We start from the raw sequence: 22,529 nt of genomic DNA on the forward strand, positions 1-22,529 counted from the left end.
TCAAGTTACATTAAGAATTTTGAAATTCTAAGTGAAAAAGGGCCACATAAAACAAAGTGAAGTGGGTATATAAAGAAAGTTAGAGAGAAAAAATTAGGCCTAGGACTGTACTTTTTAAGTAATACTCCTTCCGTTTTAATTTATGTGAACTCATTTGACTGGACACGGAGTTTAAAAAAAGAGAGAAGACTTTTGAACTTGTGCTGTAAAATAAGGCACATATATTTTGTGTGACTATAAATCATTGCATAAAGGTAAATTGTTTCCAAATAAGGAAAAAGATCATTCTTTTTGGCACGGACTAAAAAAGAAATAGGTTCACATAAATTTGAAACGGAGGAAGTACTAGTATAATATTTTTGCACAAACACATAATTTTCGTATAATTAGCATGTGAACCAAATGATTTTAAAGAAAAGTTCAGCATTTTAACCCCCACCAGCTTATCTAATTTGGAGGTAATAAATAATAGAAATGCCAAAAAGATAAATATGTGACATTGGGTAGAATAGATACAAAAAACGTTAAAATAGTAATTGCAAAAAATACACTAGAGCTAACTACTAACTATACCCAACCGAGAATTATGTCTTTTCTCATAACAAACTTCCACGTATAATATTTCACTAAACAACTCCAATAATTAAATTCCAAAACTTACCAACTACGAAAACCCTTTACTTCTTTTGTTTCGTAATTACTAAATTAATCTCCACGTAATACGTAATTCCCCATTATAATCACCTTTAGATAATACAGTACACTCATTCAACTGAATCACACGCGCACCCTAAACCGCGCGTGTAAACAGTAGCATTGAGCTTGCAGTTTTTATATAAAACCAAGCTAACCCCATGCCTTCGAGGAATTGTAGATAGTGACAGCGAAAAAGATCAATAAAAAATCCCATATTTTTCTCTCTCTATTTATGGTAATAAAATTAAAAGTGATTTTTTGAGTAATAATCACTGAATACGGTCTTTTTGTTCGAATTTACCATTGTTGAACGAATCTGGATGTTCAATATGTATATATATGGTAATTTATTAACCTTTCTTTGGCCTTTCCTTTTCCAGAACTCTCCCTTTCCTTCTATTCTTTCCTTCACCATAATGCTGCATCAATAACGTTACATTTATATATAGGGAGAGAAAATTAACCATATTTTCTCAACAAAGAAAAAAACCCAGAAACCCAGATGAAAATGGGTCGTTTTGGGTTTTTTGATATTACTGTGGTTTGTATTCTGTTGCCTCTTTTGTTTTCGCGGTGTTATGGGATTCGCAGTTTCCCAGAGGAGAGGCGATTTGCAGAGGCGCCGGAGTACAGAAACGGCGTCGGATGTCCGGTGACGGCGGAGGGTAAAACGTTATCGTCTTGTGATCCCTCATTGGTCCACGTGGCGATGACGTTGGATTCTGAGTACCTCCGCGGATCCATGGCGGCTGTTCACTCAGTCCTCCGCCACGCGTCTTGCCCCGAACACGTCTTCTTTCACTTCATCGCCGCTGAGTTCGACGCGACGAGCCCCCGCGTGTTGACACAGCTGGTCCGATCCATTTTCCCTTCCCTCAACTTCAAAGTCTACATTTTCAGAGAAGACACAGTCCTAAATCTCATCTCATCATCGATCCGACAAGCTCTCGAAAACCCGTTAAACTACGCCCGGAACTATTTGGGCGATATGCTCGACCCGTGCGTGACACGTGTCATTTACTTGGACTCCGACGTAGTACTCGTCGACGATATTCAGAAGCTGTGGAGGGTGAACCTTACCGGGTCCCGAATCATCGGAGCACCTGAATACTGCCACGCGAATTTCACGATATACTTCACCGATACATTCTGGTCCGACCCGGTATTATCCCGGGTATTCGGGTCGAGAAAGCCGTGTTATTTCAACACGGGCGTAATGGTAATGGAGTTGAAGAAATGGAGAGAAGGAAATTACAGGCAGAGAATAGAGAGGTGGATGGAGTTACAGAGACAGAAGAGGATTTACGAATTGGGCTCATTGCCGCCGTTTTTGCTTGTATTTGGTGGGCTCGTCGAGCCCATTAATCATAGGTGGAATCAACATGGGCTCGGCGGTGATAATGTAAAGGGGTCGTGTAGGTCATTACATCCAGGCCCAGTAAGTTTGTTACATTGGAGTGGAAAAGGAAAACCATGGGTTAGACTTGATGAGAAAAGACCATGTCCTTTGGATTATCTTTGGGAGCCATATGATTTATACAAGCACAATTACAGGAGCAAAGTGAGACATAATTTGGGTTTTTTAACTAGTACTAATCCTTTTGGTTACTCTAATTATTTCATTTGATTGATCATTCTTTTACACTTTTGGTTTTTTTTTTGTTGACAAGGTGATTTAAGTGATTCTTTGATAGCCTTGTACAGATTGGTTAGATGAAAAAAAAAAAGAAGAGAGAATATTGATGGTCATAGTTTAAAATTTTAATGGGGATGTAATGTGTTTTATTTAGGAGTTAAAGTTTATTACATTAATTTTTTTTTTGCTGGTTCCACGGACTTGGAACAATTTTGGAGAATTGATTCGATTTGTATGTTGGGATATACATGAGAAGAGGAATAACTCGTTTCTTGTTTCTTTCTCTTGGTATTTCTATTTCTCGCCCATTTGAAGACTCCAAATAATTACATAAGTCAGGTTAATAATGTTGCTACATCCAATTTTTTTGAAATTAAATTATGGGATTTTTACCTTCTTATACACTATTTGAAACATTATTACCCTCTCTACTCAAGTTTCAATTTAATTACATAGGCATATCCAATTTACTAATTATATACATTTTAGGAATTTAATGAGAATCAATTAACTCCTATAATCTCTGTAGCGTACATATCCCACTCCCCCCACGTTTTACTGTCCATACCTCCCATGATTGTGTACTCTCCCTCCATTAACACTCTCTTCCATTTAGCAGCTTAAAATTTTCCTTCCCTTACTATGAAGAAGAAAATAGTTCCGAAGAATAACCCTAAAAAATCTAATGTTGGTGATATTTCTACTTTTGATTTGAGTGTTTTCTCACAGGATTCACTTAAAAAAGTAGTGAAATCGGCACATTAAAACTAGAGACAAAGTCCAAGCTTTTCCCCTCGTGAAGCTAGGGCAGAAGCTCGATCAAAACTCAAGCATGACATGGATGTTGGTGAAGTTTCGACATCTGCTAAATCAGTAAAGCGGAAGGGCAAAGAAATTGCAAGCGATGATGATTTCGTCGAAGAAGAAGTTATCCCGAAACCTGCAAAAAAAGTTTCTCCTACTGTCAATTCTTCAAAAAAGAAGAAGGTTCAAAAATCACCTAAAACTCTACCCTAACCGTCATTGAAGAAGGTAAAATTTTAGTAGTTACAATTTTGATTTTTTTTAAGTTACAAAACCTGTTCTCATTCTCATGACTATACATATTTTTTATTTTTTTGTATTTGTAGAATTCTACATTGTGTATATTTGTTGTTGGTTATCAACTTTTCTACATTTCCCTGGAAATTATTGATTTCTTGTATATTATTCGAAATTATTTTGTTAGGGAATGTACTACATAATTTAGTTGGTTTTATTGGTTATTATTTGCTCTATTTGTAGATGTTAATTTTATTTTCTGTAAACAAATTGTATATATTATGTCTAGTTGTTACTTTCTAAGTTCTTGCTCTAAATATAATTTTATCAGTGCATTTGTAGCTTCAATGTAGTCAGCTTTTATATATGTTTACTAATTTTGTAATTTACTTGTATGCAATGTATTAATGTCTTTATGATATAACTAAATTTTAGTAGAATTGTATTTATTTTGTTTTTTGGTCTTCAAACAAGTTTTATTAACTTACCGTTTCTTTTGGTGCAGAATCGAACGTTTATAACCTATTATTTGAAATCATTTTGTTAGGGGATCTACTACTTGATTGAGTTGGTTTTATTGATTATTATTTGCTCTATTTGTAGATGTTAGTTTGATTTTCCGTAAACAAATTGTATATATTATGTCTTGTTGTTACTTTCTAATTTCTTGCTCTAAACATAATTTTGTTAGTGCATTTGTGGCTTCAATGTAGTTAGTTATTATATATGTTTACTAATTTTGTAACTTACTTGTATACAATGTATTAAAGTATTGTAGCTAAATTATAGTATAATTGTATTTATTTTATTTTTTTGGTCTTCAAACAAGTTTTATTAACTTATTGTTTCTTTTGGTGCAGAATCGAACATTTTTTGCACCACGTGATGTTGATTATGACATCACTAGGTTCCAGACATTATCCGACCATGCTGTTCCTAGTCAAATCAAGGTGTTATTGTGTGAAAATGGGTTATAAAGTTGTTTAAGAAGACATATTTTGGACATTTGTTTTCCCTGCCCAAAATATGTATCCAAAATCAGGCAATTCACCTTCTCATGAAGTATGAATTGAACGCATCAGGTTCTGATTTTTTTACAACAAAGATAAAGGATGAGAGGTTGAACTTTGGGTTGAGGGAGTTTGCCCTTATCACAGGCCTTAGATGTTTTACAGAAGTAATAAACTTTGGTTACACACCTAAGTATGACAGTAAAACAATGAGGAGCTATTTTGCGAACAAGAAAAAATTGAGAAGTCATACTTGAAAAAAATTGTAACCATCCGTAGTTGGGTGAATGATGAGGATGCAGTCAAGTTGTGTATTCTCTATCTGATAGAATTCTTCCTCTGTCCTTCAGAGAAAGTTAATGGGTTGGTAGACCATTTTAGGTTCTACTTGGTGGACTCGGGGCAGTATGCAAATTTCGCATGGGGTATCAAAACTTATACACAATTGCTTCAGTCTGTTAGGCACAAGCTCAATCCTTCTGTGCATTTTTATCTCATTCGAGGTTTTTCACTCGCTATGCAAATATGGTTGTATGAGTGTTGCTCTACAGTCAACACTGATATAGCTATAAGGGTTGGTAAATAGATCTCCCGCATACTTAACTAGACATCTAGTAAGAACAAGATATGGATATATGCATTGGAAGATAGAATGATCAAACTATAATGTATCAAGGTAAATACTTTTCACTTCTGGACAAACAATTTAATATAAATTATCTACACATTTTATACATATTATGACTAGGTCCCTCAAATTTATTTTTCACTCAGTTTACCAACATGCTTGAAGCCCCAGAAGAGCTTTCAAGAATGACTTTGCGAAACAAAGTTGAATACATCCTTGAAGAAGATAAAACAAAGGCCGAGCATCCGACAGATGCTCCATCTCCATCTGGACATAAGCAGGCAATGGGAATAGATGAGAAGAAATATATTGTGAAACAATTAAAAATATTAAGAAAATATGTTGATAAGGTAACCTCTTAAGATAATCCTAGCTGGTTTCTTTAATTTATGTTATGCAAATTATTTCCTTAACTCTTTCTATTTTAATATGTAGGTTGGCTCAGACCTTGTAATGTTCAATAAAGAGGTATACCTAATTCTAGATTTTTAGTCTTCTTTATATATATATGTAAGCCTCTAATTGTCAGATACATTATAACAATTTTTTGTTCTTTAGGTTTTTCAAGAACTAGGTAGCATTCGACTTCTACTCAATGATTCAAATCAAATCTGTGTTATAGGCAATAAAAAGTCAACAGGATACGAACATTGATACTAAGGTTTCATTAGAAATATATTCATTTTGGACAACAATTTTAACCATGTTTATGTTTATATTAGCATTCATAAAGTACATAGCCTAACAAATTCTCAATGCAGTTTACTGGTTATTCTACAAAAAATAATGAGCATTACAAAGAAAAGAACAAACAACAGAATCCGGGCAGTAGTGTTAAACCAGTGTTGGGCAGCAACAGTAAAACATGTATTTTAACAATTTTAACACAATTTGATGACAAATAATCTACATTATATCTACATATAACCTAAATTACCAACAAATAAGATACATGACACATGTCTGCCATTCAAAATGAGGAGAATGTTCCTGTATGTGTTGACTTATCTTCCTAATTTCAAGCAGCATTGGATGAAGAATCTGCAGGTATGATTTAGCACATTTTATCTACATATTTCACAATACATATTATCTGAGATACAAGATAACTTTTTAACAAATTAACTACAATTTATCTACAATGTTGTTTCTGTTTATTACAAATGATCTACAAATTTATTAAGTTGTACACATTTATTATAACAGAGAAGGAAACTATGCATGTGGACTCTCCAAAACAGGATGCAAAACTTGGCAGACAAAGAGAGCATTTAAATGAGGAGAAGGAGACTATGCCTTTGCAATCTCTCATTCAACAAGCAAATGTTATACAACAAGGAGACAATTGCAATGAAGATTTTAGTGGTATTATATGTTACAATATAATTGTAAAAAAACAACAACTTTCATATAAGTTTCAGTTTCCCCAAAAGAACTAATGCAACCAACATACAATGTCGTTCTTTTGTTTTAAATTTTATAGATGAACCGGCCGATTACATCAATATAGGTGATTCAGACAATGACTCTAGGTCTGGAAAAAGGGAAGTAACACTTGATGATTTTGCGCTGCCAGAGAATTTCTCACAGATTGTTAAGTTCGACGAGGTAAATGAAGATGAAACAACCCCTGTGCATCAAGGAAGAACAAGGGTTCTTGAAAAACATGCCAAATCCCCATTTCTCCCTTATTTCAGTTTCGGGGGAAGCACTTCTGTTAGACCTCCTCCAATTTTCAACATCAAGTATCCATTTACTGGGGTTATTGATGACGATGTTGATCCTGACTTGTTGGAAGAATTCAATAAGTGGTTATATTTAGGTACCGACACAGTTTCAAAGAGGTTAGATTATACAATATTTTTATATTATCGAGTGCATACAATTTATGAATTTTCAACTGAAACTACATAATAATTGTATTTGCTATGTCTTTAAATAAGAGGAAGACGCCTTATACTTCAAAAGATAACCAGCTCAAGCTGTGGTTTGATCTTAGACTGGAGAAAGTTGATAAAAAGCACTGGTTTTATACTTTGGCACATCCTGGATAAGTACTCAACAACACGGTACACACATACTCTGACAAAATTTAATGATTAGCTGTAGTATTCTGTTATTTTAGAAGTATGTAGATTTTGTAGTTAAATTATATGAAGCATTGAGAAATAATAAAATATATTTTTTTCCAGCACATTGATGTTATTATACTATTTGAGGAAGAGAGAAAAGTATGGTCTTGAAAACAAAATACGATTTACAACCACTGATTGTATGTTCAAGACTAGAATTGAACAAATTTATGAGAGGTACATTAATGCTCCTGCCGATAAGAAACTTGCTGTTGTCAAATCCCGGGGTGTCATAGCAGAATACATATTGGGGTACCGAATATTTGCAAATATTGCATGGGACAAAGTTGATTTTTTTATTATGTCCATAAACATTGTGGAGAAGTTTCATTGGTTGTTGGTTGTGTTTGATATCACCGATAGGGTTCTATATGTTTATGATTCTATGGTCTCTTCACGGAATCACAAACTTATTGAATCTGTTGTCGACAAGTTTGCTACTATGATCTCCCTCTACTTGTCATGCACTAGCTTCTATGGCAATAGTCCAGACATCAACTACAAGAATACAAAGGCATACATTGAAAAAGGTATTACTGACCCTCTTGACATTCAGTGGTTGGTCGGTGAGATACCCCAGCAAAAAGAAGGATCACTGTATGTGTTGCTTTCCTTCTATCTATTTAACCAATTGTATTTTACATTGAATGCTAAATCTTTTCCCCTATTATTTTTTACAGTGATTGTGGTGTATACGTGACGACATTTGTAGAATATATCAGCATTGGAAAGCTATCGATTTTAAAGGAAGACCTTTCTGATATTGATCAACATTGTCGACGCTATGGATCGCTCATTTGGGATTATGCTAGAAAAAAGTAAGAGCTTGGTGCAATTAGTGAAAGTGAGGTGACTAGCAGATTAGCAAGAAGAAAAGGTGCACCGACTGTGAACGAGAGAATACAAGTCCGGAAAAAGAAGAATTAATTTCCCTTTTCAGTAGAAAAATTATAGTTAAAGTGTTTAGATGTAGCTAGATTGTAGTAAAGTTGTAGACAAATTATTTATTAAGGAGTCAGCTGTAATTTATTTGTAGCAGATTTGTGCTACAGTTGTTTTACCTTTTATTTTGTTATTTTGTTCCAGAATTCTACTACATAGAATAGAAAACATATGTGACTTTTTTTTTGTTGAAAGTTGTTAGCACTTTATCCCGATATTGGTACTATATAATTTCTTTACAGCATAACTACAATTATGTCTACAGCTACTATACAAAAATACATAATCTATTCAATTTATTAATGTTGTTAGGAAAGCCTAAAAGTAATAAATAAACCAGTATTTGAATAAATCAACTACAAACTAATTGCACTAAGAGTTGAAATATATTTAGCAAACATTCATTATAGGAGACAATCTTTATTCAAATTAGCAACACAATTATACCACAACTATAATTCTCCAGAATAGAAAAAATACAACTTCATATGTCTTAAAGGACAGATTATCGTCAACAATACTCAGTAAAAAAAACTTTAACCTGTATCAATTTTTATTTTCTTTTGGGAGCATTCCTACAAGATCTTTTGTTATGCCCTTCTAGTCCGCAGTTGCCATATGAAACCTTGTACTTTTTTGCATTTACTTCATCATATGGTTTGTATCTTTATTTTTGAGGTCTCCCTACCTGCCTTTTCCCTGTAGGTGGCTTTACAACTTCTTCAACTATATATTGTGGCACATTCCATTTTCTTTCGTCAGGCAGTGGGTCTACTGGTATTTCATAAGTCTGCTGAAGGCTCTCTCTCGTATAATAAGGAGAACAATAGTTTTCATAAGACTCGTTCATGTGCCTCAATACCGCCAAAGCATGTGCACAAGGAAGTTCATCAAGCTGGAATTGTCCACAACTACATCTCTTATTTTGAAGACAAACAATAAATCACTTCACACCATCTATCACTATTATGGATGTAATATGTTGAAGCCCTCACCTACAATTTCATTATGAACACACAACAAGTTATTAGCAACCGATACAAAACAAAATAACTACAATTATACAACAATATTTCTACAATTAACAGTATATATTTAGTTTGATGGAATCAATGATTTGATGTTATTGTCTATAGCTTACTCTCATCTTCTGCGATAATATCCCATTGTCCTCCAACTCTTTGTTGTATTTTTTTCCAAGGTATGTGAACATACCCTTTGCATTCAATAACTTTTCATTAGTCCAACGTTCAAGAAGAGTCCTCATGTACTCTAATAGTTCTACTACGTGCAGCTCACTTGCATATTTGGTTACCGCATTCAATGACTCTGCAATGTTTGATGTCATCGTCCACGTTCGGTTCATCGTAGCATGTACCCGAGACCATCTGGGATAGCCAATATCGTATAGGTATGCTTTAACACATATGTCGATCTCTTCAATCTTTGACATTCTTTCATTAAATTCATCAAGCGTGTATGATCATGCCGTGTCAAAGTACAATTCGCTTAACTTTAGATGACCTTTCTTGAACTTTGACCTTATATTTATCCAAATATACCACATGCAAGTATAATGTGGCATGCCGGTATAAACAATATATGTTACCTTCAAGATACTCTCATTTCGGTCCGAAACAATACACATATTTGATTTTTCACCATATGTATGTTTGAATTGCTCAAAAAACCACCTCCATGATGCGTCATTTTCTTGCACTAGACCTTTTCACCCTAAATTGAAACTTATTCATGATAGAATAGTGATTCATTGCACTTACAATTGTTTGCTTGTCTTAGTAAACTTGGCCTACTTCAATTACATTTGGCGTATGTTCTGTTATGATGATACTTTCATATTCCACAATTGCCGGAGATATTTGCATATCAATCAACTTCACTGTTCCTGATACTTCTCTAATTGTGTTACAATTACTTGATAATCGTACCACGTTAGTATTACGATAATCAGAAGAACTTGCACTCAATTAAAAGTATAGCAATTCAGACCTCTGTTTATTCATGTGTTCAGTATTTAACAGAATGCTTGTACAGACTACGATAATAGTTGAACTGCATTTGTTATGTAGTAAAATTGTAGATAATTTATAGTAAAATTATAGAACACTTGAAATTGAAAAAATATCAGCACTGGAAAAATAGAGCAAACCTGCAATTGTGCTCGCATTCGACATACTGCATTCCAAATTGAAATCACGCACTGTTATACACATCGGATACATTCCTAGATTTTTATTTTCTTTTTTCGTCTCCATATACACTCGAACTCCTATATCGCTCCGAATTTTCATTGGAGGACAACGCTCATTGGCAATGTATTTGATTTCGATGATTTTTGAGGAGGTATCGATCATTAGAGGCTCAACAATTGCGGAATTCAATTGACTATAATTTGAATCGTCATTGACATCAATTACGTCAACATCAAAATCTTTGTATCTCCCAACTCTATCCCACCGACCATTGAACTGAAGCATAATCGCTAATTTTGATATTATATCGCGAAATTCAATTCAATTGTAGCTAATTGTTTGTAATTGTTTTCTTCAAAACCTATATTTATGGAAAACCAGAGTAAACCAGAGAAAACCAGAGAATAGAATGATACTATAAATATGTTGCCTTGATTATGGTGCGGTGATAACGAGTGAAAATCTGCGTAATAGAAGGATTCTACAAATATGTTGCCTCAATTATGGTGCGATGATTGCATCAGTAAAATCTCTAATTGAAATATAAGCGATCCCAAAATCCCGCGTCTAAATAAGGAAGACTATCGCAGAAATGATTCTAGTTTAAACAACTGTACATATTTTGTAGCTAAAATGTGTTTAGATCGGGTAAATTCAAAAATATGAACATTTTTCGTAATAAGGTTTCAAATAGTGTATATGAACGAAAAAATCCCTTAAATTATTGCCAAAATTTTCAATTAGTCACAGGACTATACTAGAATTTATACTCTTGGGATTATTATCTCACCTCTGATGTGGATAGTTAATGTCAATATTTTGGTATAAAATTTATATCGGTACTAGTTATATTCATAATCAAATATGAAATAAATATAATTTTAAATTCTATCCCGGGATCAATATCTTAATCCCAATAACCAAACGATCCCTTAGAGACGAGTTAGTAATCTTTGTGTACATTTCAGCCAACTAGTATAATCTTAGCATACTTATGTGTTACTTTCAACCTAATTTTTATGGTAGAACTTCTTTTAATAGCATGGCATGAGGTCAATTTACATGTATATTGACTAATTTATCGGATAAGTCTTACTTTTCACCAACATAAATAGCAGATAATCATATCTACCATAACGCTGTCTACTAACACTTAAATATATTTTTGTCCTTAGTCTTTCATGCTTCATCCCAACTTCATTGCCTAACACGTTTAGATGTTTCTAAAATATAGATATCTTAGTAACGGAAGCTTAGTTAGCTTTCGTTCTCTTTATTAGGTAATGTTAATAATTGTGTTAGTAGTTGTTTATCTTTCGTTCTTTTTCTTGTTTTGTTAGTTAAAAGATTAATGTGACTAGCAACTTTATAGAAAGAATTATTGGGGGAGTTGTCAATGATTTAAAGTAAAGATGGCGAATAGAAAAGATGAAGTGTTAAAAAAGGAAATGTCCAGCTCACAAGGGGAAACTTTAAGCTTTAGTTGTTACTTAGCATCAAAGTAGTTTTCAAAATCAGTTTTTTCTATTTGGAGGTTCCTTTGCAAGAAGGATATGCTTAAAATATATACTTGACTTGTGCAACTTGTTCTTCTAAATTTTTTGTGTGTATGATTTGTGGGGCTCCAAAATTTTAATGTGAATATCAAATTGAAGCACATGGAAAATAGCTGGAAGTTTTCTTGGCCTTTGATAACCATTGACTTGATGTATTAATATTTGTTTTGGTTTCTATTATGGCCACAAAAACTCAAAAGAAATCGTGCCAAATATGATCTCTTTGTTGTGAACTTTAGCCACTATTTGCACAGGCAAGCTGACCATTCATAGTTTGATTGGTCTACAAAACATTTCCTTGCCCTATAAGTATCTAATTGGTTTTCTGGCCTTTTTTTTTATTTTTTATTATTATGTGTATTTAAGTTTCATGTTTCATTAATTCATGATAAATACTATGTGCAAATAAATTTTTTTCTTTTTGATTTGGACCAATTTTTCTACTTTGGGTACGAAGAACTCATTGTCATTGTGAGAGTTAATTAGATGAGACGTTTCAAATCTGGAGCTGACATTTAAATAAAAAATTAACATCGGGCTGCAGCTATCCAAAAAAATGTAAAATAAAATGGAAGAGCACAAAATGTAATACAACAACGGAATGCAATTTTTTCTGCCTCTTTCCTTATGTTGTTTAAAGATATTAATATTGTTCACATCAAGTTAAAATAATGCCACCTTTTGATTGCAGAAGAGAGCTATAATAATGAGCTCAAACGACTAGCGCGGGAATAAACGAAGCTAACTTATAGCCTGTTTGGCCGAGCTTCTGCAAAGGTCAAAAGTATTTTTGTTTCCTCAAAAATACTTTTTGTTCTTAATTTAATGTGTTTGACCAAGATTTTTTGGGGAAAAAAAGTGCTTTTGGGAAGAAGTAGAAGCAGTTTCTGAGAAGCAAAAAAAAAATAATTTCTTCCCAAAAGCAGAAGCAGAAACAGTTTTGACTTTTCTTCTTACCAAAAATACCCTTAACAAAATATAGTATATACCAAAATAACCGTTAAATCTAATACTTAAGATATTAATGTATAAGTATTTCTTCTTATTTTTAGGATAATTTTTTAATATATAGTGACTTTAGGGGTAAATGCTTTTATATTTGTTGAATGATTTTTAATATATTTGAATAATATTGAAAGAATTAAATTACTTTTTAATTTTGTTTTCATATTTTACTTAAATAAAATGAAAAGAATTAATTATTGTCTGTAATAACAAAATTTTGAGATTATTTATTTACTTACAATATTAACTATTAAGTAAATCTATTCATGTTCTTGTTCGTAATTTGATACTTAAAAGCACTTTTTGAAAAGTTTGGCCAAACACAAATTATTGTTCAAAAGTATTTTTCAGAGTGATGAGCCAAACACAAACTGCTTCTTTCCAAAAGTAATTTTTTCAAAAGCATTTTTTCAAAAATACTTATCAAAATAAATTGATTTTTCCAGCTTGGTCAAACGGTCTAATAATAAGGTTTAGGGTGAATTTTGTATGACCAAATTTTTTTTAGAATATAAGTCAGTTTCTGATGTTTGAATGCCAAGAAAATATATTTTAAGAAAAATATTTTTCATTAAAAGGAAAAAAATAACTTCTCTCATATATGGGTGGAAGTCATTTCCTTTATAACTATCTCAATTCTTAATTTCATATCACTAATCCAACCAATGCTCATACATTATTATCAATATTTAATACTAATATTTTAGCAAAACACTATCCAATTTGCTAACAATGCTATCAATCTTTATTTTGGCAGAAGATATATTTTCACTCACTAACCAAAAAATCTAAAAATATTTTTTAAGAAAATCACTTATTTCAAATTTACAATTCCAACCTCTCTTGGATAATAGATAAGTAAATTCTTAATATATATTATTAATGTATATGAATTCAACAGTCCATTATCTTAGCTACAAGATTTTGTAATTTCAAAAAAACATAGATTTACGAGAGCCATGTTCATATGGTTTAAGTCTCTGACAAGAGGTTTGAAACAGTGAAAGCATTGAATTCCGTAATGTGGCAACTTAGAGGCTTTGGTAATTGCGTACTTTATTTATTTGCCTTTTTAAATTGTTATAATTGTCAATAAATAGAATAATATGCATTTAAAATCCCCCATTTGGCGTCCCCTCACATGCTTTCGTATAATTCAACAAAAACAAAATTAGAAGAGGGAATAAATTATTGGCCATATATTTGCAGGTATCAGATTCGAAATATAATAATTGGCATTTATCATGCAATTTGCACTTTGAAAATTATACTCTGTCATTGTTGGAATATGAAGTGCGGTGACCATTATTAGTGTGGATTTGTCTCAAAGGAAGGAAATAAAATTTAGTCCTCTGACTCTGTTCTGTTTTAATGTTCTTTTTATGGATGATATTCTTCAATGAAATATATCATAATATAATATATGTTAATAATCCGATCAATGTACTATAAGAGTTATTTGTCTCGAATATATTCAAACAAAATAAACTATTATTTTCATACGCTTCAGTTTTGATCGACAAAGAGTGTTTGATACTTGCTGTTAGGAGGAGATAGTATGCAAACAAAAAAAAGCATTTCTTGTATTATAATTTTGTTGTACCTCTATGTTTTCAAACTGAATAAATCAATTTAATAGCAACTACTAAGCAAGTTACTGTAACGATCCGACTTATCGTTTTGAACATTTACGCTCCATTTGAAGTCTTGAATAGCTTCATATGATGTATTATGACGTGTGTGAATCGTCGATTTTGATGTTTCAGGTGTTTCGGGATTAGTTCGGAAGAATAAATTTCATGTTGGAAGCTTAAATGAAAAAGGTTGATCGGAGTTTGACTTTTATGCAAACGACTCCGGAATAGAATTTTGATGGTTCCAATAGCTCTGTATGGTAATGTTGAACTTAGGAGTGTGTCTGGATATTTATTTGGAAGTCCGTAGTTAATTTTGGCTTGAAATGGCGAAAGTTGGAAATGGAAGGTTTAGAAGTTTGACTAAGAGTTGACTTTATTGATATCATGGTCAGAATCCAATTCTGAAAATTTTGATAGGTCTATTATGTCATTTATGATTTATGTGCAAAATTTGAGGTCAATCAGACTTGATTTGATAGGTTTCGGTATCAAATGTAGAATTTGGAATTTGGAAGTTCATAAGTTTCTTTGGCTTGAATCAATGCGTGATTTGTGATTTTGAGGTTTGGTACCTCGAGAAAATTCTTGAATAAATCTTGTATGAAAGTGGTGGTTGCCGAAATAACCTTCACCCGGGCAAAATAGAAAAGATTTCCCATCACCAGCGCCCAGGGTAGCATGGGGCGCTAGCCCTGGCGCTGGAAATTTTGAGGTTATGGAAACATGGCCACAGGTAGCGCCTCACGCTACCTGTGGCGCTCGAAATATTATATACTTATTTCGGGGTTTATTTTTTTCCATTCCTCTTGGCCAAATTATGGGTGTTTTCTCTACTCTCTCAAGACCTCCAACATTTCCCATCTTCAAGGTGAGTAATCCCTATTAATTTGGTGTTTCATTCCATCAATTCCACCCTAAAACTAACTCAATCCTCCATGAAATCCTTAGATCTTCAAGAAATTTCTTCAAGAACTCAAAAGAGGGTTTTGGCAAGATTTCTTCCAAAAGGTAATCCTACACCCTTAGACTTACATGCATGGATTTATTATGAGAATATGAGTATGAATTAAGTATTGGAACTCATGGGATGGTGATTGGAAGCCTTAAGTTCCCAATTTAAATGCATAACCATTGTAGAGGTTGTAAAGTGATTATTTGATGGAATTTTGTTGGTTGAGTGTGAATGGTTGATTACGCATGTGATGTTGGGAGTATAAATTGTTAAAGAATGATGGTGAGATAAATTAGTGGTAAATGGTGGTAGTTGGATGAACTAATTTTATGGTTAAGAGATGTAGAGATTTATGCCTACTAGGTGTTTGATAAAGTGTCTAAATGACCTAAATTATGGAATTGGTTACTAATGTTGGTTCCATTGGATGTTGATATTGTATATTGAAATTTCTTAGTATCGTGGATCGTTGTAGTGTCATTAAGGGGTGAATTTCAGTTTCGAATCGTTGGCTTTGAATTGAGGAGATATGGAGGCGTTCAGAGGTGGATACATGCAGAATGAAATCTTCGGAGCAATTGTTTAGCTTGCTCGGTATTGGATTAGCTTGTTTGAGGTAAGTATTTTGCCTAACTTTGTTGAAAATTTTTTTCCTACTAATTGCCATTGTTTGTTACATGCAGGGGTGATACATATATGAGGTGACGAGCATATATGCATATGCCAGGGTTAATCATGCTCGGGGGTAAATTATACGATTTATTGTACTTTGTAGAATTATGTGACACTCTTATTTCATGTCTTCTTACTTCTAGATTTCTATGAATATGACATTAAATGCTAGAAACCCTGATTTGGCTTATTATAATTTGGTTAAAAATCTGACGGACTTTTGTGAAAATCCGTCATTATACTTTTTACTGATGTGCTAAATTTCGGTCGTTATTATACTTATTACTGACAAAAATAAATAGTGTTATTACTGTTGTGCTAAATCCGGTCGTTATTATACTTACTCACAAATACGACTCTACGACTATTATTCTTGAGATTTTGAATTCTATACATAAGTTGAAGATCATTTTTGAGACTTGTTGAAATACTGAAATAATAAAGTACTTGAAGTTTATTGAATTGTTATTGGCTTGAAAGCCGTGATTGATGTTCAATTTGGAACATTCGTTTAAACACTCTCCTTGATATTATTTATGCTTCCTACCTTACTTGTTAATGATATACATGTGCTTGGTAAGGAAGAGTGTAAAGCACGAAGGGTGATGCCGTGCCATTTCATATACATTATCATGTGAGGGAGAGTGTAAAGCACGAAGGGTGATGCCGTGCCATTTAATATACATTATCATGTGAGGGAGAGTGTAAAACACGAAGGGTGATGCCATGCCATTTCGTATATATTATCATGTGACGAAAAGTATAAAGCACGAAGGGTTGATGTCGTGCCTGTCATATACATTATTATGCACGAAGGATAATACCATGCCATTTTATTTATATTATCATGTGAGGATGAGAGTAAAAGCACGAAAGGTTATGCCGTGCCATTATTTTTATTATCATGGCACGAAGGGTGTTTCCGTGCAGGCGAGGACAAGAGACATACATTATATTGTGATATCATTTCGTTGTGTATACTTTCATGCCTTTATCTTGAGCTGTTATTGTGCACCTATGTTTTCTTTGTGACTTGTAGTCGTTGTTCTTTCTGTATCCTCTATTCCAAGTATTGATGTGTATCCATGCCTTCTATCTGTTTAACTTGCAAATATTATGATTTTCTTCTTGTTTGTTATATTTGCATCTAAGCCTTCTACCATGCTAATTAGTGAAATTCATATTCTTCCTTCCTAATTGCTGTCATAATTTCTATGTTTTTTTCTCAGTTTATTTCCATGGTCCATATGTACTGCTTTGTTCGTTGTTGCTTCCTGTGTGCCTCCCACTTTATTTCTTTTATTGTTATTGGCATATCTCCCACCTAGTTGATATTATTATATGTATTCTCGGTGAGAAAGAGATAAATGCACGAAGGGTGTTGCCGTACCGATTAATTTGATCTATATATATATATATATATATATATATATATATATATATATATATATATATATATATATATATATATATATATGTGTGTGTGTGTGTGTGTGTGTGTGTGTGTGTGTGTGTGTCATTCGATGTGATATCTTGAATATATTTCTCACACCAGGAAAGTTATAAATTTGCTATTGTGACTTCTCCTAATAATCTTTTTCAACCTCGCATAGTTGTTTCATTGTACCCTTATCAGTTATGTTCTATAATTATTTCTTTTGTTAGTATACTGGACAGATTATAATAGTGAGTATCTTTTTATTAAAATTCCTTTTCACTACTTCGACGAGGTTAGACAAAATACTTACTGAGTACATGGGGTCGGTTGTACTCATACTACACTTCTGCACCTTGTGTGCAGATTTTGGATGTTGATGTTGCGGTGTATGGCGGGAGCTGGCATTGAAGATGTTTCCGCAATCCGGTCATAACTGCCTCTTGTTCTTGGTAGCTTTAGAATCATTAATCTGTTCATGTATATTTCAAACAGATGATGTATTTTATTTCATATCACCTTTGCAAATTCTAAATTTTAGAAGCTCATGAGTTGTACTACCATTCCTTGGGAAAGTAGAAAGATTCAGTTATTTTATCATTTAGTTTCCTCGATAAACCTAATTAAATTGGATTGTAGTTAATTGGCTAAGCTAACGGGTTAAGTTAGGTGCCATCACGATAGGTTGAATTTTGGATCGTGACAGTTACTATCCCTTAATAAGAATGGTTTTTCACTACTAAAAATTTACTACTGCTATTCAAAAGAAGTATTTTCATGGGCTAAACACAAATATTTTTTGTTCTTATCTTAGGGAGTGGTGACTGATTCATGAAATTGTATAACTATCTCATCTAAAAGTCTAAGGTGTTGGAGAGATCATTCTTGTATTTACTAAACTAGTAAATCAATCCGAGCTTTGCGCGCAGTCGAAAAAGAAAATGTTAAAGGGGACGATAGTTTTAATTTACTATATTTTTAGTTTTGATTTACTAAAAAAACCAACAACTGATAAATATAAGTGCCAATGATTTAAAGAAAAACTAATACGTCCCGTTGCTATCCTACCAGATATTTTATACGTTTTACATATCAACTTGCATATTTCTCTTGTTAGAAATGAAATAAAAAAGAAATTAAATAAATTGCACTCGTACAAGGGAAAACGTAGATAAGAAAAAGCCCAAACTCAAAATAAAAAATTGTACTCTACATGAAAGTAATTAAACATATTTAGAGACCTGATCCATCGTTGCATCTCAAGTATATGAACCATACTACTGAAATTGGTTAAAAAAGAATGTGCATAAATTAAACTATAATTACAAGTAGATGCTCCGAAATAAAAGCTAAACCTCTTACCTACATTTTCAAATTAAGAGTACCTTTTTACATAGTTTTCCCAAGAAGAATCAAAAAGTGCATATAAAAACAACCACACCTAATTCTCCATTGAATGCAAAGAAAGAAAATAACCATATATTCATATTCTGGAAATCTTCAGCAAGCTAGCATTGAAAACGAAAGAATGGTTTCATGTTTCACAATGAAGAAGATATTTATAATATAACACTAAAATGGCCTTCACCTATCAATGACATTAATTTAGTCCGTTGTTGTAGTTAATTCAATAGATAGGGGAGGTGGACTGAACCGCTTGCACAAAATTCTGGGTCCGCTACTGATTTAAGATGTGTCTTTTGGGTTATTTAATATAAAGGAAAAAATAGTAAGAAATGCAAAAAATTTGAGAAAAAAGATAAATGAGATCCCTAACTAAAGAGAGGCGACACCTCACTTTTCTATTACTCTCTTTTATATATAGAGAGAGAGATTCATTGGTAGTTGTATACCATGTCCTTTTAAATGCCGGCCTAATTTTTTTTCATAGCCAAGTACGCAAAGCTTTTTTTATAATGGGTGGTGGTAAGACTCGAATTTAAAAACTTTTCTAAGATCAATTTGAATTGTGCGAGTGAGCCATCTCATTTAAAAGGTTAGACACTAACAAATGAAATCAAAGGACGCAATACTTTTAAAATAAGAATTGTGACAGTCTGTTCAAGCATTAACCTGTTGGTTTCAATTGGATTTAGTTCTGTTCCATAAGTTTGAGTTATTTAGTCGAAGATCACTTGTTTCGTCTTTTCAAAACAATATAAAGACAAGCATCTTGACAAAGAGATTATTGTCCCTATTTTCATAGGCCATGAAAATGAATATACATCCAAATGAATAAAGAGGGAGCTAGAAGGGGCAACATCCTTTAGATAAAAAGGATAGTCAATTTGATCGTATAATTAAATCAATCATAGCTTATAAATTCAAACTAATTCAACATTTCTAATTGGATTCTTTCATTTGATCATAAAGGATGAATTAGGGATATCATCTATGTTTTTCCAATTTGAAAAAACACTTTTGTGGTTTCTTAAATAAACCCACCGATCAGCACTAACTGGGCACCATTTGAACCAAAAAAATGTTATAAATAAAAGTTACATACAATTTTCCCACCAATTAGTCACCAGCAGGAACCATTTGACAGAAGCTAGCATGGCTAATTTGTTCAATAAAATTAGTATAACACACATGTATGATGTAACCATTGGCAAGGCATTTTACAACCAAACCTAAACTCTTATATATATTTTTTCCAATTAATTAAACAACCCTTTTAGTCCAAAAATAAATAAAATTCTTTGTAACAAAAATACCATATACAAGCAACAATAGAAATATGAAAAGGCATAATCATCCTCCAAGGTTCGTTCTAATTCTTGTGACATCTTGATCATTGACCTGCAAATACCTTCTTAAGTACTTCTTCGTCTGGCATATTTTGTTTCGTTGCAAACGCAGCAGGAGACGCCATTTGGAGACCAGGGTTCTGGCTACTCAACCCAGACACAGCCAATGCTTGCTCATTAGAATCCGTATTATAAAGAAAATGAATCAAACCCTTAGGAAAAACAAAACAATCTCCAGGTTGCAAATTCTGAGTAAACAAGTGATTTGAAGTGTCGATAAATCCTACTAAAAGTGAACCCTTTAGTAAAATGGCCACTTCTGAGGCTCGAGGGTGAGAATGAGGGGGCACGAGACTATTTGCACCGATGTCTATTCGTGCCATAGTTAGTCCTTGAGTGTTCAAACCTGGCAAATTTAAAATTGTAGTAAGTGTCACATTAAAACCAAACATTATGCTAATTTTACCAGGTTTGGATAAAGCTGATGTTGCAAAATGTGAAGTTTCTACATGGTCTGGATTGATACATGGCACACCATTGCAATAGAAATTTTCTTTTGTGGCTTTTTTGGTATCAGCCACACAGTAATCTTGGAGCGGATCTGGGTCGGATCCGACCAAGCCCAATACAACAAGTAGACTCATACTGAATAGGATAGTGTTAGTTTCCATTTTGATCTACACTTAAAGATAATTTTGCACATTACTAAGTAAGTAGTGATACATATATATAAGTTGGTGGTAAGAAACTGTTCTAAGTATTAAGTATATAGGATTTTGTCCAGTTGGACTAGAGATTGAGTAGCTTAAGAGCATTAGAGGAGGAAATAACAAGGCAAAGCTGGGAATGATTGACAGTGACCAGAAATAGAAAGTGAAGGGACCACAAAGGTAAAATGCAAAGGTTTATAGGGTAGGGTATATTTCGAATTTTGATTGGCCTTTTAGCAGACATTATATATCTTTGAGGGCCATGATGTTTACCATACAGCTAATTCACCTCTTTAACTTTTCTTGGCCCCTTCTCTATTTTGAGAACTTTAATATCTTTTGCTTCCAAGTCAATCTTAACCCATCTTTAGATAATAGCCCACTAAACAGATTATGAACTTTTAAGAAGAAGTTGCACCTGACTTGATCTAGTACAATTCTATGGTAGAAATGACATCAGATAGCCATTCTAAAGGGTTGCTATTTAGAATTTAGCCAAATATGTCATAAATTTCAGTTTTCAATTTTATTTTTCAGGATCATTTCAAATTTTCAGGACCCAAAAAAAAACTACTATCCCTAAAATAACAGCCCATTGTGTACTTCCCCCCTGACCGTTTGTAGTCACTGTCGGTATATACTCAATTATAACAAGTGTATAATAAATGTGTCTCTCTCTCTATATATGCACTTGATTATACACCGCATATTGGCTAAAGTTTGGTAAAAATAAAGACTAGGGTTATCTTTTGGCTAAAATAGGATATATTGGCGAAGGAGTGTCAAATGATTCTCCTCTGACAAAGAGTAGATCTATCCCTGCTCCTAACCCGAATCACAATCCATACTTTCTGGAACTCTCATGTTATTATGCTTCTTACTTTCCTTTAGGTAATTGCGTAGTCTCCTCGTACTTTCACTTAATTTCACTGTGTTGTGTAATCATTAAAGCATGGCAAACTAATACCATCTACCGTATCTTTAGTAATGTTAATTGTTTTCTATGAATATACAATTCTCAGCTGTCTTTATTAGCTTGTTCGCAGTTGTTCAGCTAGGAATAAATCTGATTATATTTTCTGTATTTTCGGACAAATGATAGTTAGAGCTTGTACGGATTTCGAGAAGTTATTAGCTTGTTTTCAATACGCAGTTGCTTATTAATGCAAGAACTTATAATAAGAATCCACAAGGAACTATATTCATTTCTTAAAAATCGAATATATCATTTGTAGGTTTTGAGTGCACCTGTTTCTTCTAACGTATCTTTCGAGGTTAATTAGACGAAGAAGGCTTGTACCAAACACCGGACTATAGTAGGTTTTCAGTCGCAGGTTATCAAATTTGTCATTTATAAAAATACTAAATATTTCACTAAATTAATATGCATATTATCTAGACGCCTGGTCGTACAAATTACATAGTATCAATAAATAAACAAAAAATTAATAATAAGTCTCGATATGATCAACCTCTTGACCTAAAATTGTAATATTTCTTGATTAACTCAGTTA

At 33.0% G+C, this 22,529-nt stretch overlaps 2 protein-coding genes and 1 pseudogene across 2 annotated transcripts; 1 reads left to right on the top strand and 2 right to left on the bottom strand.

Moving 5' to 3' along the window:
* Positions 1 to 855: 855 nt before the first annotated feature.
* On the top strand, positions 856 to 2,615 carry LOC107814676 (putative galacturonosyltransferase-like 9). The gene has a single exon (XM_016640125.2). It carries the CDS (start codon positions 1,199 to 1,201, stop codon positions 2,321 to 2,323), a length of 1,125 nt encoding a protein of 374 aa, XP_016495611.1. The 5' UTR covers positions 856 to 1,198; the 3' UTR covers positions 2,324 to 2,615.
* Positions 2,616 to 8,066: 5,451 nt separating this feature from the next.
* LOC142178087 (uncharacterized) lies at positions 8,067 to 9,433 on the bottom strand. The gene is made up of 3 exons (XM_075247415.1): positions 9,227 to 9,433; positions 8,774 to 8,980; positions 8,067 to 8,075 (listed from the first exon to the last, which is right to left on the bottom strand). Exons 1-3 carry the CDS (start codon positions 9,431 to 9,433, stop codon positions 8,067 to 8,069), a joined length of 423 nt encoding a protein of 140 aa, XP_075103516.1.
* A 10,590-nt stretch (positions 9,434 to 20,023) lies between these two features.
* LOC107814675 (germin-like protein subfamily 1 member 1) lies at positions 20,024 to 21,034 on the bottom strand (annotated as a pseudogene).
* Between the last annotated feature and the right edge of the window lie 1,495 nt (positions 21,035 to 22,529).

This window comes from Nicotiana tabacum, chromosome 24, assembly GCF_000715075.1.
Source record: "Nicotiana tabacum cultivar K326 chromosome 24, ASM71507v2, whole genome shotgun sequence".
NCBI classification, from domain to species: domain Eukaryota; kingdom Viridiplantae; phylum Streptophyta; class Magnoliopsida; order Solanales; family Solanaceae; genus Nicotiana; species Nicotiana tabacum.